The sequence below is a fragment of the Molothrus ater genome, chromosome 2 (genome assembly GCF_012460135.2).
Source record: "Molothrus ater isolate BHLD 08-10-18 breed brown headed cowbird chromosome 2, BPBGC_Mater_1.1, whole genome shotgun sequence".
NCBI lineage: Eukaryota > Metazoa > Chordata > Aves > Passeriformes > Icteridae > Molothrus > Molothrus ater.
The window spans coordinates 66,562,382-66,579,936 of NC_050479.2; the positions used below are offsets into that span (position 1 = coordinate 66,562,382).

Below are 17,555 nucleotides of genomic sequence, written 5' to 3' on the forward strand. Positions count from 1 at the left end.
GATGCTTTCCTCTAAGTCAGACCGGAGGAGTTATATCCAATTCATTTGCCTCCAGAAAGCCCTTCTGGGTTAAGTCTGAGGTGGTGTTTGGGTCAGATAGTATTGCAAAAATCTCTTCAAATGGTTGAGTCCTCACTCAAAAAGTGAAAAGCAGGCAGCTGATTTGTTCTTGCAAGCAGTACAGTGTTTTATTTTTAGTGGGCAACACTTGAAGCCATAGTTAAATGGAATGAAAAGGTTTATATACTTTGTCTTTTAAGGTTAAAAAGGCATTTTGTTTCCCTTACTTTCAGTAATGGAAGTATTTTACTTTCAGTAAAGTACAGGAACAATACAGTTTAAGAAAACATGATCATATTCTCTGCCATTGACTGAAGTCTTTTCAGGTTTTTTCATTATTTGCTTTCACCCTGTATAAAAAAATTCCTTCATGAGCCAAAAATCTAAGGAAATAATTATTTTGTGAATTACCTTATTTAATGTTTCAAGCATTAAGCAAAAGCAAATTAATCTGTTCCACAGAGACTGAAGAAAAATGTTGATTTAAATATTTTTTTCCTTTAATAATGCCTTGTATTCATTTATTTCAATTTCTTGTCCTTTTAGTGAATGGAACCCCTGGTAGCCAACTTTCTACTCCCCGCTCTGGGAAGTCTCCAAGCCCATCTCCCACCAGCCCAGGAAGCCTACGGAAACAGAGGGTAAGGAAATAAGGAAACTGATTTCTGAGCATGGCTGGGGAGAATCCAGCATAGCCATTATCCAATAGCCTTCTCCCTTCTGATCCCTTGTGTGTGTGTAGAGCTATAGGGTGGAAGAGCTTGGCTACAATCCTTGTGTTTGTAAAACACCCTGAAGTGGAATACAACTGTTCTGTGTCTGTCAAAATGCTGAGTATGCTGAGAACTGGTTTATCCTTAGGGGGAAAAAACAGGGTTTTTTTTCTCCTTTTTCACGAAACTTTTTGTTTGTTTGTTTTACTTTCTTTTTCTAAATATTTCACAAGTGAAAGAAAATGTCAAAGAAATCTCTTTTGTTCCTGACTTGCTGTGAGCATTGTCACTTGCACAATCTACAGACTGCTTTGATTTTGAAGCAAGGTGAAAGAATGCACTGTGGAATTTAGCTGTGATATCACAGCCTTGTGCAGTGAAGATACTATCAGCACCAAGGCACGTGTCCATCACTTTCCTGGATGAGAGTTGATAGTAGCTATAGGTTCCCCCTAGTTATCCTGTACTGAGGAATCTACAGGAATCTACTGAGGAATCTACTGAGGAATCTACAGTATTCCTAAGCATCCAGAACTAAGCTAATGCCCATGTTACTACTGTAACCTTCTTATAAATATTACTCATTCAACCCAAAAGCTCCACACACCGATAGAATTAATTTTATCTAATTAATTTTATTTAATTGTTTAAAAGAAATAAGACTGATGTCTATGTATTTTCTAAACTGTGGTCAGTTCTCAATGAAAGCATCCCTGAGGCAGTAATCTGTATCTCAGACTTGTTTATAAACAGAGTTTGAACACATGCTTTTCCTGCCTTTTCAGTTTTTAAACAAAGATACAATTTGTGTCTCTCAGAATAAGGGGATTATGTACAAAATTGGCAGTGCTTGACTTTAGGAGCTGGTGTAGACCTGATTCCCCAGATACCCAGATCAGGAATAGCTGTAGCATGACACAACTCCCTTCTAGCCTGCAGACCCTTCTTCATATCTGATGTATGCCAGGGAGATGAGGAATGGTGCATGTCCAAGTCTTCCCTCCATCTGGGATACAGCTATGGGTTTCTGCCATGACTTGTCTACAGACACAGGGGCTGACTGTGATCTTGCAGTGTAGGGACAGCCAGTGAGCAGCAGCTCGGAGCCTCAGGGTATTGTCATGGTTTTCATCATCCGGTACACAGAGAGGAAATATGTAACTTCCAGTGGGTAAGCTGGTGCTAAAATCTTCTTGAATGCAATGTCTTCCCCACCTGTTTGTTCTCGCTCTCAAGGCTTATTAATGAATCATTAATAAGTCATTGGAGAGGGAACAAAGAGTCTTCCAAATGAATTATACATTGGTGATGTGAGGGCGTCTGTTTAGATGGATGATACCAGTTTACATTGGATTTGCATTTGCTGTAAGGCTGTCTCTTTTCATTGGTAACTTTCCTAAACTTTCTTCTCGCCACTGAAGCTTTGCTCTCCACAGTGAAGAAATGTTTTTCTGCTAACGTTTGTGGATGGGTGAGTGGGAGCCATGTGATCAGCACCATTAGACACAAGAGGTTTCTAGGCACAAGATTTCTGACTTTGAAATGTGAAGAGGAGAGCAGATGGGCTTCTTTTTATGTGTAAGTGTAATAGGATCACGGAGTGGCAGTATTATGGATGCAAAGTGCTGTGTAGCAGTAACAAAATCAGACTGCTAACTGTAGGGAAAATAAATATTGAAGTGTACTACAGGAGAGATAAGACTAAGATTGTTAGTGAGATGAATTCTCTTCTCCAATATTCGTATTCAGTCCTCGTGACCTCGGTAGTGGACTTTTCATGCTTGTCTGGCTTTATTTTAGACAGATTTATTTTTTTTACCTGATGAAACATGGAATATATTCATGTAAAGATAGATTGCAATCATGTAAAATGCATTGCAGTAACATTATTTAGATTACAAAATCAACTCAAAGTTCAGGGATGGAAACTTAACACTCAGTCTGAGAATTTATTTCATCTCCTTTCATGTTTAGCTTGTGAAGTGAATGAGTAAGAAGTTCAGTGTAAAAACATACGATTGTGTCATTAAAAGTTATAATGTGCATTCCAATGAATAAATAAGGCATTACGCAGTGCTTGAAAATCATAATTTCCTTGTTAGCAATATAAATGGTGTTCTGCTTAGTCTTAGTACAGATTTTCTGTGTCTTTTTATTTAAATTTCACCTAGAGAGGTTATTTTATGTACCATATTGTCATGAACGAAATTTAAATCCAAAGCATTTTGTTCTGTCTTCAGTGACTTCAGCTACAGTGCTGACAAGCCAGTAGCAGGGTGAGGTTTATTCTGCAGGAGATTGCTGAAGTGCTGGTATCTTGTGATAGACATACAAGGGAGAAGAGATGGATTAAAGTTCCCATCTTGTCCCCTGTGTTGAGAGGTGACATCTTCCTGCCCTGGAGCAAGAGTGTTGGCTGCTGTAGCTGTGATCTGGAGTTGAAGGTGGTGGCTGGTTTTCTGACTGCTCTGTCTTTCTCTCTTTACCTGCAGTTTGAGGGAGCTACTGCTTTAGAACTGAAATAAGATGCTGGGTCCTGAGGACACCAGCTCAGCTCTGAAATTTGTGGTGTTTTGTGCCTCTCCCTGTGCAGTTAGAGTTACAGGAGTTCTGTTCTCTCATGCCATCAGGTACATGGGGTGCCAGTGGTAGGTACTGGGTCTGGAAGGTGATAGGAACATTTCCTCTAGCCTAGCCTGCTTCACCTTGCCTAAACTAATCAATCAGCTCTTCAGCATCCCCATCCAAGGCTGTGAGGGAGTTGTAGGCTTGGGACATCACGATGCCCAGGGGTTCTAGGCAGGCTGCCAGTGTTTTTCCTGGAAGAGCAGCTGAAAGGAGGTCAGACTTTTGAATCCAGAGGGACCAAAGCAAGATACTTCCACAAAGGTGGGGATTTCTTCCTGGGAATAGTAAAGACCTGTGGAGTGCATTAGGCTGCTTAATATAGGAATTAATCATTTTACTTACTGACATTTCATCACTCCTGTTTTTAAAAAATGAATTCTGGCCTTTGAAGGAAGGCTTTTGATTGATGTGAATAAGGCCAAAAATGTGGCCTTACATGCTGTTACATGCTTACTGTCTTGTGGTACATACTCAGGAAAACAGTACTCTTGTAATCCTATAGGTAAAATTTTGTACCCTTAAAAGCCAGAATACAAAAAAGATAAAATGTATCCTTTCTCATTTGCATATGTATGTTGGCTGAGTTGTTTCCAGAAATTCAGAAGTCAGTGAAAGTTATATTTTTATAATCTTCTGCGAAACTCAGTCTATATTTGAAGAAAGTAAGATTTGAAAGATTAATTTCATGGGTGTAATTCACGAAGTTGAAAGTGAGCTAGGAACAATTTATCAGCTATCTTAGCTAACTGTCAACCAATTTTCAGCTTCTGAATATTTTAACTAGCAGGCTGTGTGCTATAGTTACTCTTTCGTGCAGTTTAATTATTGCTTTATTCTTAAATAGGAAATTAAGATTCTAGTTTTTAAATTGCTATGAACATAATTAATTTTTGGAGGTTTTTTCCCCAGAGGATTAATACATTTGAAATTCAGGTTTGAAATAGCCGATTGAAGTAGAGTTACTGTGTTATCCACAAATATAGTTACTACTTCAACAGAGTGCAGTTAACTATGCAGACTCAGAAAAGGTGACATGGCATTTAGAAAATAACTTAAGTATTTTTTCTGTGTTCTTAGATGTTGCAACCTACAGAATAAAAAAGAGTTAGTTTTAAGGTACCTCTTCACTGATTAGAGAGGCTCAATTCTATCTATATAAGGGTTTTTTGAGTTGTATGTAGCCAAGAAGTCTGATTCATTCAGCAATTTTTGTCTTCTTATAATCTATGCAAAATAAGAAATAGATTCTCCTCATAATTTCAAGACACACAGCTCTCTGGCTAATTATAGGTAAGAAAAATTCTTTCAGAAAGGGAAACTTTTTAAGACTTTCAAGTATTTAAAACCAGGTAAAATAGCAGAGAAAATGACACTGAAATCTGGTGAATGATTTTGCTTTAAAGCAATCATAGAGTTATGAAAAGAAGTGCAAAAATATTCTCTAAATATTAAAATTCAGAAATACCTTATTTGTTAGTTCCAAATGCATAATTTTAATTTTTTTTTAATATTCAGAAGCAAGAGCAGTCACCTCGGAGATACTATTCAAAATTTTGGGGTGTTACCCTCTCTAGCAAATCCAAAGATTCTTTTTTCCTGTAGTATGTATTAGAAATTCCCAAACTGTATATTCCCAAAAGACCTTTTAATAATTAACTAGCTAGTTAGTATTCAGAATAAGATGTCTATTTAAAATTGTTCTCTTGTTCAGATTGTTTGCAACATAATAGAAATGCATCTAAGGTCTGTTTTCACTCTGCCAGTCTAATGTCTTCTACTGTGTGTGTATAGATGCCCATTGGCAGAATACACACAGAATAAGCATTCTAGGTTATCAACCCCCCTTTAAGGTACTTAAATCCGTTTTATATCATGCCTACAAGTAAAATATGAATTTGCATTGTTTATTGAGATCACAGTTTGAAATTTGTGAAGCATTCAATTTAGCTGGTCCTTTTTGGTAGTATAGCTTTCAGATTTGTTCATTTATTCTCTCGGTTATCTTACTGTAATTAAAGAAAAGCAAAACTAATCCATTCAAGGTCAGCCCAAAAGCTGGCTCCATCAGCTTTCCCATTCTCATGTTTTTCTTGTACTTTGTCTTACAGGGATTTTTCTTGCAATTTGTTCATATGTTCTATATGGAAAGAATCCCCCAAAACACCTTTAAGATATCAGAGAATGGCTACGAGATATGCTGGGCACCTGCCCAATCAGAACCCCCTCTGAACCATCAGTTATGCTTAAATCACCTTAAAAAGACAGTGCCCTGTCCTCTACCACTTCTCTTTTTAGAGCTTTCATTCCGTGAGATTGTGTGTCTTGACGAGGGTTGTTGTGCTGTGTAGGTGGGAGAGGGCCATGTATCATCCCATAGCACCTCTGGCACTTGAGGATTGTCTGATCTGTCAGAGGATCAGAGTGTTTTGAAAGAATGAAGTGTACAGATCCACTCAGACTCTCCCTCTGCTGTCATGAGCTGGTTGCTTGGCTACCGACAGAAAGAGACGGTGATGGGGGGACAAAGTGTAAAACATGCTGTCTTTTTATACACACACACACACACACACAGGCACAGAGGAGCTGTGGGAAAGGAACACCACTGTCAGTATGACATAGGCAACAGCAGTATTCAGTGTCAGCAGCTCAGGGGTCAAATGTTGCTGGATCCATGCTATATTACTAGTGGGTGGCAAGTTTTTATTACCTTATGTATGGTAAGCACTTACTCTGCCCCTGCAAAATGGCCAAAAGGGCAATACATTCCCTTTGAGATTAAATGGATGTTTCCAGGTTTCCAAACCATTAAGAGATTCTCCAGAGCAGAAAAATACTGTTTGAATAGTGTTTAATAGAAAAGATTCAAAGAAAAAAATAATTGCCTCTGAGAATATGCTGTACATTGAAACTTCAGCTTTATTTACTAACCATCTATCTTTTTGATTAAAAAATAATAATATGACATTAAGACAACAATATGAGCATATAGAACATGTGTATTTTGTGTTAAACAATGTCTTCTGGTCTACAGTAACAAAAAGAATATAAGACAGTTGCAGTGCAACAAATCAAACAGAATAAACAAATCTATACTGCACTTCATCTTACAGGACCTGTATCGCCCACTCTCTTCGGATGATATGGATTCAGTAGGAGACTCAGTGTAAAAGAGAAAATGGAACAATGTTTATGGTTTGTGATTTGATGAAGGTTTAACATTTTTAAAGAAAATAGCTGCTAATTTACAGTAATAGTGAATCGCACAAAAGAGTTTTGCATATTTAATATTAACAACATGGGGCCAAATTAATTCTAGTGTGTGGGGGTATTTTTTGGCTTTATCACTGCATTTTAATGCAAGAATTTGTAATGAATGAGCCATTGAATATGTCCATCAAATCTAGAACAGCATTGTGCATACTTAAAGGCACAAAGATTGGATAAGGTGAATATAACGCACAAATACATAGTGGGCACATTTATGAATAGCACTATTTTTATCATCAAAGGTACTGATTATATGTTCTGCTTTTACCATATCTATCTTTATTCATTTTGATATGAACAGTTAATGGGTACTTTGCTTTTACCGACGAATAGGTAAAATGTAGAGAAGAAAAAACCTGCCATATTAAACTGCTTGCACCACGCTGTCTGATCCCAACATGCACATTTGAAACACCCTAAGTTTAATCTTTTTATCCAAATGAAAGTGAAGAAATCCTGTGTGGTCACAGGACAAAAGTAATTCTTTCAAAGCAGTGTTCAAATTCTCTTCACTGCCTTGCCATCTGATGACTGTAAACAGAAGGGTGCTCACAGGCATTATGAATGTTTTACCTGGCGAGAGCTGTTAATGCTGATCATCCATGTGTTGCAAGCAAATGGGGACAGATTTCTGACCGAGCAAATACGCTGTCTAGCAGTGTCATCTGACATACATTTGATGACATCTTTTGGAAAAATGTATTTTACCTGAGAAAGTAGTTGATTCTATTCACTTATGTTAGGAGTGGGAACATCATTTTCTATTCCCTATAAGACAACATTTTGTGCATTTTAAAAAGAAGGCCAACAGAAATGGTGATACTGTAAATCATCCTCCTATTGACCTAATTTTTCTGTTTTCACAGTATCTAGAGGTGCTCTTTTTATACAGCATGAATATGCAAAACTCCTTTAGTGTTAAAGTAGGTCATGCATTAGAACCAGTTGCTTAACAAATATCTACTAATTTTCGTTTGTTTTCTGCTGCTTTATTGTGAGAATCTTAGTCTACTTAATTTACATAATAGCAATATTTCCCATTGTACGTTGTATTAAAGTCCATAGTGTAGTGATCACACACTTTTGCAGACTTATACCTTTCCTTTAATTTTCTCAAATACTAATAATTTAAGAATTAGAAATCAGCGTGTTTCTGATTCTCAGCAAAAATCTATAGAGCTTATATTTTTGAGCTATTTAGTGATAATTTAATATATTTTGAAATCAGGAAAATTTAATTAATTGAAGAAAAGGTTTAGCTGCCACATGCCAACTTCTAAATGTAGTGAAATAATTCCTTTATACTGATTTGTCCATATAAAATTAAGCAAATGGAAATTGTTGGCATGTGATGTTACGGCTTTACTGTATCAACATAATTTTCTTTTCAAAGGATATTTGCAAAAAGAAATAAAAGGGCAGCAGAATACAAAACTTACCTTCTCTGTTTCCAATATATGGTTCCAGTATCACCTGGAGGGAAAGTCATTGGTCTGGCAGGTTTGCTGAAGCAGTCAGGTCATTCCCTTTTGAAATGCATGTTTTGCCATTCCTGCCTCAGAGTTCAATCTAAAACTGTTCCCAGCTATAAGAACAGTCCATCTCTCACCCCATACCATAATGCAGAGGCTGCCCTGTTCTACTGAAAAAGTTCACAGCTGTGAAGTTACTTGCATTTTCAGTTATTATGAGGGAATGTCTTTGCAAAATCTATTACTTGATCCTGAGAAATGCGTATTATATAAAGGTGCATTGGAATCAATTTCCAAAAATTCAGGCAACTATACCAGATTGAGCAAAATACTTACTGACATTTTAAAAATTGTTTTTTCCTCTAAAGAAAATAAATTCCAGGAATTTTATTTTCCTTCCCTTCTCCCACATAGGCTACTGCTGCTTTAGGCAGTTTATTAAGACTGTTCTGCACAGGGAGTACAGATTGCCAGCAAACCTGAATCCCACAGCTTTGCTTAGCTGTGGAAAAGAAAAATGGACCTTATATCAGTAATTCTTATCATAGTGAGTTCTCCATCAAGACTGTTTTAAGAAAGATTTTGCTAGTTCATAACATTTAATCATTTCAACATATGACTTGTATTAAGGGGCTATTCAGGGGCAAGACGTATCATTAATATTTCATTTTAGGAATGAAAGTCCCTTAGAGATTGAAAAGGTACACTGTTTATAGACTTTGAGATCCTTTTTTGTGTGGAATGTAATTCCCATTATACATGAGCAGAAATGAAATGTTTCTTTTGAGCAAGACCAGAAGGTTTCAGTTTATGGGTGGAACTGAAATTGTGTTCCTTGATGCTGTAATTCTGCTTGCAACAGCACAGGTTTTAGTTTGTTCCTAGATTTCATCAACTACATTAAATAATAGAATAGCTTAAGCAACTTTATAGTGTTTGAACCTCTGAAAGTTCTTTGTATGCTGCATTATTTGTGCCTACTCCAAGGTGATTATGATGCAGCTAAAGAGTCTTGTATAGATTGTGATAGCTTTGCTTCCCTTTGAGCTTTATGAATACTTGTGATTATTTCCCTAATGCTTTCTGCAACTTTGTTTCATTTTGTTTTTTAAATCTCTTTTCTTCTTTTGTGCAACAAGCAGTTCACGTGTGAAGCACAGAATGCGTATGTTTATATTTACACGCACATGCACACATACATAGATTAATGGCTTTGGAACCCATGCGCTGTTATGTCACATTTGTGACTTTAAACAAATAAATGGGGAAAATGTTTTAACAGGAGGATGCTCGTCTGGTGGGATTCACTACAGCTCTGTTAAAGTTGGTGGAGCTGCACCAACCATTACTTGCTGAGCAGCTACCCCAAGGAATTTCTGTACTGTTTTAAGAGATCGCATCCATGAACAAGGGCTAATTTCAAACTGAAAACCAGAAGTTAGTGGCAAGCCCACCATTTGATTCCAAGGTGGGAAGGATTGAACCTTACGCACAAATACATACACACAGACAAAACATTAATCCTAAACTGAAAATTGAAATTTGAATATTGGGAATGGTATTCTTTTAACATGTTCAGTCTTATTCCTCCTCTTCAATGATGCTGTTCTGAAGTACATTAAGTCATGCAAAATTAGAAGTTCTTTTGTTGAAATCATAAAATCTTTAGCATTCATTATGCAATGTGAAAATTGCTTCCCAATTTGTAAAATAATTCAGAGACAGCACATTATATGTAGTAATATAATTTTCTCTTCAGTTCATTTTCACAGGGCATATTTGGCTGAAAGATAAAAATTCTGGGGTATTAATATTGTGGCTATAAATGTATATTACAAGAAAGGATATATAAAGTTCCTACAAAGCCCCTAGAAGAACAACTGGATTGAGATTGTGTGGAATAAAAATTGAGATAAATAATTGTGTTTTCTTCTGCAACTTCATAATTCACACTGCTGTGTGAACTTTATATAGTGCATATATTACAAAAACTGCACTCTGAATGTAAAATGAATTAACAATAATATAAAGAACCTCTGATCAATCCAAGTTTACTGTTTCTGTCAAAAATGTAGAAAAATTAACAGACAGAAAATCTTTATGGTGCTAAATTACCTCATCACTTGATGAATGCATAGGTTAATGTTGGCTGTGCTTTTTTTATATCCAGTTAATGGTGTGCAACCAAATCCAAGATCAGTTTTTATTGAATCTTCACTTTCAGCTCTATCTGCTAGTGACAAGAGCTTGCAACTATGAGTGATGAAAAGTTACTTTACAAAGCACAGACAGCAATACCTTTACATGCAGAGCAAAGCAAGCAAGTGGTTGTCCCCCTCTTTGGAAATGAGTGTGCTTCCCTCAGGAAAGCCCTTCCATCCAGAAACCAGGGTCTGCTGAGCAGGGCTGGGGCTGCTCTGAGCTGTGCTTGCTGCCGTGACAATTTTGGCCGGCTCAGCTGGCCTATCTCCAGCTGGCAGCTGCCCCCAGGCAGGCAGTGGGTCTGTAGGTGACACCTGAGCTGTGTCGCGCAGGGCTGAGCGCGCACTCGCGCTCCTGCGCGGTTCTGTGTCCCTGATCGCGCATGGTGGTTGTCCTCCCGTTCGCTCCAGTAAACCCTCAGCAGTGAAGTGTGAAGAAAGCTGTACTATATTCAGCGTGTCCTTGTTGTCTGGTGTTACATGGGTAATTAGGTTGTGGTTTGCCCTGCAATACAGTGTTTTGGAATTTGGGCTCTAGTGAAAGAGGAGCTAACAATGTTTGTGTTAAGGCCTCTTCGTTTTCTTAGTTGCACTATGATATTGTAAATATTGGCACATTTACAACATAAGTTTAAGATTTTACAAAGTTATGCATACAATTATTTTTTTTAATGAAAAGTGCTTGGATATTTGCTTTTAAAAATATACCATTTTTGTATTCATGTGATGCAGGAAACCAAAAAGAAAGCTGTTGATTTATCAACAAAACATGTAAAACTTGCAAAATAAATACCGATGAATGTTTTATTTCTTATAATCAGCTGATGAAAATCACCTTCATTTTTGTGCCATTGTTTCATCATACTGTATTGTACTTGTGTTTCATATTTGACCATGTCATCCTGGTTGCAATTTGTTATTTTGCTAGATTTAACATTAATGTAGATTCTTGTAAGTGATGTAATAAATATATATTAAAAATACATACTGTTCAGAGAATTTATTTTGGAAACATGATTAACAGGCTTTAATTCTTGCAGTTGGTGTTGCTTGCTCATTTTGGATCAACATTGTCCATCTAACCTTAGTGTAAGCATATTGGATTTGTGCATCCTAATGGGTTACTTTAAACAGTAGATGCATTCAGTGTCTTTTCTTTAGTTATAAACTCGGGGCTTTAGTGTGTAGATAGAAAAAATGCTTCAAGGAGGAATTTGGTTTGTAGTGGGTGTTGTGAAGACAGTAAATATAACTGCCTGGAATTGCTTATGGGTAAATTTGTGTGCACATGATGGGCTAGATTTGAAGCCTGAAGTGGGGAATTAGTAGAATATCCAAAGCAAGGTACCAGCTCCCTACCAACAGCCTGAGCCGCAGCAGCACTTCCCCTAAGACAAGTATTAGGAAAATATGCTTGTGAAAAGCTAATCGTACTTAACATACCTGGTGTGTTTTAAAATAAGTACCTAATTTTGTGATACATTTTTCCACTCTTTAAAAATGCATATCCACATATCCATAGCCTAGTTTTATTTCTTGTTTGGCAGGGATGGGGGAAGAGAGATGTTACAAATTCTGACATGTCATCTGCCAGCCTGATGCTTCAGCTGATGTTCCCGGAGGAAACTGTGGGCTTGATAAAAGTTCTAGTTTTGAAATGCCCTTGGTTGCTGGTAAATAGTTCTGCCTAAAAAAGGTGTACACAAGTGAAAAGGAAAACAATATGAGTGAAATGGGGAAGAGTAGAAACAAAATGACTGCAGTTTCTGTCTCTACCAAGAAACAGTTAAAAATACCAGGAGAGCTTTTAAAATACAACTAAATAATTTAAAGTGATGTGGTTATTTTTCTGTGCCCTTAATTAGGTGAAAGAAATAAGAACCTCCTTTAGATTTGTAGCTTTTCAATTTTTATTCTGTAGTTGAGTAGAAAACTTTACCTGTGTATAACTTTAGAAGAGGTAAAAGGAAACCTTCACATTGCATCACTGTACATGTAACTTTTTATGTTAACCTCAATAAGGATGCAGAAATGACTGTAATAACTTCCGATACCACAAATCTGATATTTCACTTTTTATATCATCAGTCTTTTCTGAATGATGTCAAAGGGTGAGTGAGCCTAGAGTGAATTATGGCTCAACTTTGGAAGCAGCTGTTAGGAACTAGTGGAGGTTAGATTTAAATTTATTGTTAAATACCATGTAGGAAACTATATTTGTCTTTCTGAATTGTCTTGTTACACAAATCAAATGAGTGTATAAGCATCCAATGCTGCAGCTTAGTTAGAGGATCTTAATAAATCAAAGTGCTTCAAGCTTGCAAATTTAACTTCAGTCTGTCAGCTCCATTTCGTTGCAAATTCTCCCATTTGTCCCTCTATCCCTCAAAGAAGAAAACCAACACAAGACCCTGATAATACACCAGATAATTTCTTGTGTCATTTGAACTTATCTCTTCTCCAAGCTGTGTAAATCCTGAATTGCATAAATGAACAGCAACAAAAAAAACTCACTTCCCTGTGTAGGGCCTCTCTCAAGTCAAGTGTCTAACAAAACAGGGCAGGATGTAGAATTGTAAATAAGTTTGTAAGAAGGTTTGCATACATTTTTTACTGTTCCTTTCCAGATGAAACACTTTATAAATAAATTTGAATCTGATGTGCTGGTTTAGTGCAGTGTCCAAACTGGAAAAGAAAACAATTGCATCATTTCTCTTTCGATAATTGAACTCCATTAGTTTCCATTCTTTCAGCATGAAGATTGTGGATTTCATGTTTCTTCATGAAGTAATTTTTTTGCCAACTCTGTATGAAAGCTTTTTTTTCCCTGTCTCAGCTGACTGGGCATAAAAATGTAAGGTTAAACAAAAGAAAATGAAAAACATTTTTCACTGGATATAGTTGGGAGAGGGAACTTCAGTGTAACCCTTTACTTCTCTCTAAGTTGAATAATAAAAAAATCAGTTTCTCTTCTTAAAAGTTACATCAAAATGTATTACTTTATTGTTTTAAATCAGCTGTCCTCTGCCTTTGTTCTCTGGTAATGTACCATTTTGCTGTTCATTGACTTACTTATTTCTTGCTTAACACTGATAAGTATTATGGGAATTTTTTGGTCTCCTTCAAAGTCTTTAAAAGCTAATACCTGTACTGGATGGTTGTCCTTATTTTACCATTATTCATGATCATCTTTATGCAAAGGAGCTGAGCTTGTCAGGAAGCCGTAACAGCTACCTTGAAAGGTTGTTTTATAACCAGACTGAACACTAGTATGGGCTCCAAAAGAGGTGAGCGTGGGGCCTCAATGCTTAGTTTTGGTTTTTAAAGCTATTTTTTCCTTACTGAGTTGAACTTCATCTTACACATCTTACTGACATGCTTATCTTTTTGTTTTGTTTTTTTTTTAAGATTCTGTAGAGTTCTTTGGAATGGGGACATCTTAGGAGGCATAATTTAGAGGCATTAATAATTCCCTTCTCTGAGCCTCCTTCCTGAATTTACACTTTATTTACTAATTTTAATTCTCACTTCATTAAGACAGTTTCTAAAAGAGTAGAGCTCTTCATGGGATCCAAACTTAGCACTACACCTGTGTGCTTTTCTGTTACTCACATTTCATCCAGATGCTTCCTTCGTACTGGAAAAATACAAAGGAATCTATTGTTGAGACACATTGTAGACTCCACATGTGCTAAGAAAGGTTTTGAGAGGTTTAGAAAATAGAATGCACTGTTTGGGGTTTGAGATTCAGGAATCTGAATTACACTAACAAACTTTCTAGTCATACTTGTTTAAGTCTCTTTTCATAACTGCTAACACTAGTAGTCCACAAGAATAATTCCTGCTGTTTAGTTGGAATGGGATTTTAAGATTAATTTAGGACAAAGGTGAGTATCAGGAGAGAGGAGACATTACAGTAATTTTTATTTTGCTGCTTTTTTTTTTCCATGAATTTAGCACAATTTCCACTGAGATAAAGCTATTTACCAAACAGTTGCAAAATAAATCTCCAGGTGAGACATGGGTGAAACTCTATAGTGATAATGTTTCCATTCACATCAGTGAGGTGTGTGGTGTGCTGGCCATCTGTTATATAAACCTGAATAGGATCTGAAATCCTTACACCAAAGACCTGATTTTTTTTATGCTGTTGCTTTTATGAAGGTGTGCCATAAAACTGGCCATGTGCTGGCAACCTGTGCAACTTTAAATCTGTGTGAAAGCGATGACATTCCAAGCACCTCAGCATCTCTTAAAATTAAACCAGCTAATTACATTAAAGTCTGTGTGTTGAAGAGATTATACTCTTGCTTAGGGTTTTCTACCCCCCCCCCCCCCCCCATCTGCAAGATCCCTGATGGGGTCCACATCTGTGAGAGCAACAGCACGCACGACAGACTGCCTCACGATTGGCAAGCCAACTGGAAGGAACGCTGAGACCCACAAGGATTGCTGGACCCGCAGGGCTCTCAGCTTGTGAGAACAGCGAGCTAATTAAAGTCTAAATAAATGAAATCTCTTTCTAGCCAAAGTGAAGATAAATACATAAATGCCTGTGTGTTGTTGGAGAGGACTGAATAAAGATGAAAATATTTGTGTCATGTTTATCCAGTAACATCTCTTTAATTGTGAAAGGGGCGCTGCCAGCAGACTTGGTGAATATGTGCAAATGTCCAGTTCCTGATTTATTTTCAATCTCTTCTTTTAATAGGAGGGGTTCAGCAAAGGTAATGAAGAGTATGTTTTGATACATTTTTCAATAATTATTTAAAGTTTTAAAAGTCTCAGTGTGTATTTTTAGCAATTCTTCCTAGCTACTGCTTCCTTGTCACTGGCAAGTTCTGCCTCTGCCTCCGTGCCAATGCTTCGCAGGCTGATGTCACCAAAGGGGCTGTATGCTTTGTTTGCAAACTAGTGGTATGTTATATGCTACTAATGCATTATTTCAGTTCTTCTGTTAACAAATAACATTTTAGCCTTCCCATCTTTAACAGTGCCTATAAGAAAAGAAGTAGAGTCACTTAAAACATCAGTATGAAGTAAATTTTTCCTTTAAAATTTTAAATTTTCTGTGGGCCACTTTTTTCAGTCTATTAGACTAAACCTAGGTTAAATACATATTTAAGGAGTTTGCCCAAGACATATTTAGGAGTCAATTTAATTTCACTCATGTGTAGACCGTTAAGATTATTTGTATTTAAATTGAAACACTTGCTAAAATGCTTTGTTTAAATAAACCTTTAAAGATACCTAGTTTTGGAAGGGCTGAGCAATTGCATTTCTCAGCTAAGCCTTGGTTTAAGGTCCTTGAAAAATTCAGTCCTCAAATAAAAATTTGAATGTCTCTAGGTACCCATTCTGAGAAGATGTGGCCACTGAGTTAGGTCTTGATTTTCACATCTGCCATTCTCACAGATGAGAGCAATGACTGCAAGACTGTAAAGAAGCCATCAGGATGCTAAAGGAAGCTGCAGTGCTATGCAATCAGCAGCCTTGACCTGACATCTACTTAAAAGTGTAATCTCACTAAAGTGCAAAAAATGAAAAAGAAGTAGCTGTTAAATAATCTGTTGAAATTCTAGCACTAACCTTTTTGTGATTGTACTCCTTAAATGTTGTAATGATTCATTCCTGATCATAAAAGTAATAAATATTAAACATGTTTAAATTGTAATTCCTTACAGAAAATACTGTGAGAGGGAAAATTAGTATGAAATTGGATGTCTGTTCTAGGAAAACAAACAAACACAGCAGAATAAGTAGAGAGAACATGTTTTTCTGCTTATTTTACAAGCAGGACTGTAAAGGAAACAATTCTCTCATTACATGTGTATAAAAATAGGCTTTGAGACTGACTTCTCCAGGCATGAGAACTCCTAGCATTTCCCCGTTACCCTGATCCACATCTGCTCACTTGTTCAAAAATGAACCAGAGGTAAGTTTTTATTGGGATGTCACACAGAGTTTAGTACAGGAATGGAACATATATAAACACGTCCTGACCATGAAACAAGAGCAGCAGTATCGTAGCAAACTGCATAAAATCACTCAGTGCTGACTTCTGTTGTCAAGAGGCAACAAAACCAGTCCAAAAACTGATTAATGCATTCTTCAATTCTGGTCAAAGCTCAGAAGAAATACTTGCCTGGATGAAAAGAGGGAGCTGCGGTTGATTAAAGGAAACAAGGGCAAAGAATCTCATGGTAGATGGGATGTGCAAGCTCTCAGGATTGTTTAGTGAAAAATAGGCCAAGTTCAGACTTTGTCTAAGTCATCTGACCTTTGTTGTGGGAGAAATTAAAAGTTACTCTGTTCAAATGAGCTCAGCATACTGGCCAGATTTTAAGTCTGCTGACTGCGTTTTCCCTGGCTTGGTACTCAGCAAATATCCAAACTGCTGCAACTTCAGTTACTCTTGCTCCAGTCATGAACTCTGTTCTGCAGTGTCAGACAAAAGAAATAATTCCAAAGTAGTTGTATTTAATTTGTAAAGTGAGTTGGCACCATGACTGTGGGCATCTAAAAACCTTGCAGAGACTGCTAAGGAAGTGATAGTGTTAGTTACGTGAAGTACAGCCTGCAATCTATGTAATTTATAAATTAAAATTGAAGAAGATTATGAAATACTGCAGCGCTTTCAGCATGTGAATGATGTGAACCCAAGAAAGTTTTAGGTTTGCAAATCCTCTGAATATTTTTCACTTAAGTTGTAATAGGAGGACCAGAGGAAATGCTTAGTTTGGCTTTAAGTTTGAAGGGCCACCATTACATTTGTAGCTTCTTCTGGCTTCCTCTGAAGATAGGAAATCCTGAAGATGAGGTATAAATGTTATGCACCACAGGATAAAAGTTTTGGGTGAAATCCAGTCTATCTCAATTGTCTGTGTAGCTTCATCCATCTAGATGCACGATGAAGCAGTTTTCCTAAAGTCTGTAGGTTGAAGGATGAAGCAGGTTTCCTAAAGTCTGATAGATGTTGATAGGTGCTTTGGAAGGCTTCCCTGGTGAGATCCTGCCTCCTACACTTCTGGCATCCAAGGCGGGTGGCTACAAGTTTCCTTTGAGGGGCCACAGAGACACCACCCTCCCCCATTAGCTGTACAGACAGGACAAGAACTTGAAACAGAGCACAAGAACAGAGTCACTGCCTCAAGTGAGCCACCCCCAGTCAAATGCTTCTATGAAACAGCACCCATTATTCACCCTGACATTTT

General features: G+C 37.0%; 1 protein-coding gene across 5 annotated transcripts in view; it reads left to right on the forward strand.

Annotated features, from left to right (window-relative positions):
• Positions 1 to 17,555, forward strand: part of DCLK1 (doublecortin like kinase 1) — a 235,429-nt gene that overhangs the window by 166,434 nt on the left and 51,440 nt on the right. For 4 of the 5 annotated variants that reach the window (XM_036395978.2, XM_036395891.2, XM_036395815.2 and 1 more), the window contains one exon: positions 607 to 701. In XM_036395978.2, the coding sequence (XP_036251871.1) occupies positions 607 to 701 (95 nt within the window). Of the gene's footprint in view, positions 1 to 606; positions 702 to 6,511; positions 11,325 to 17,555 lie in introns of those variants that run through there. The other variant, XM_036396137.2, reaches the window with a different exon arrangement.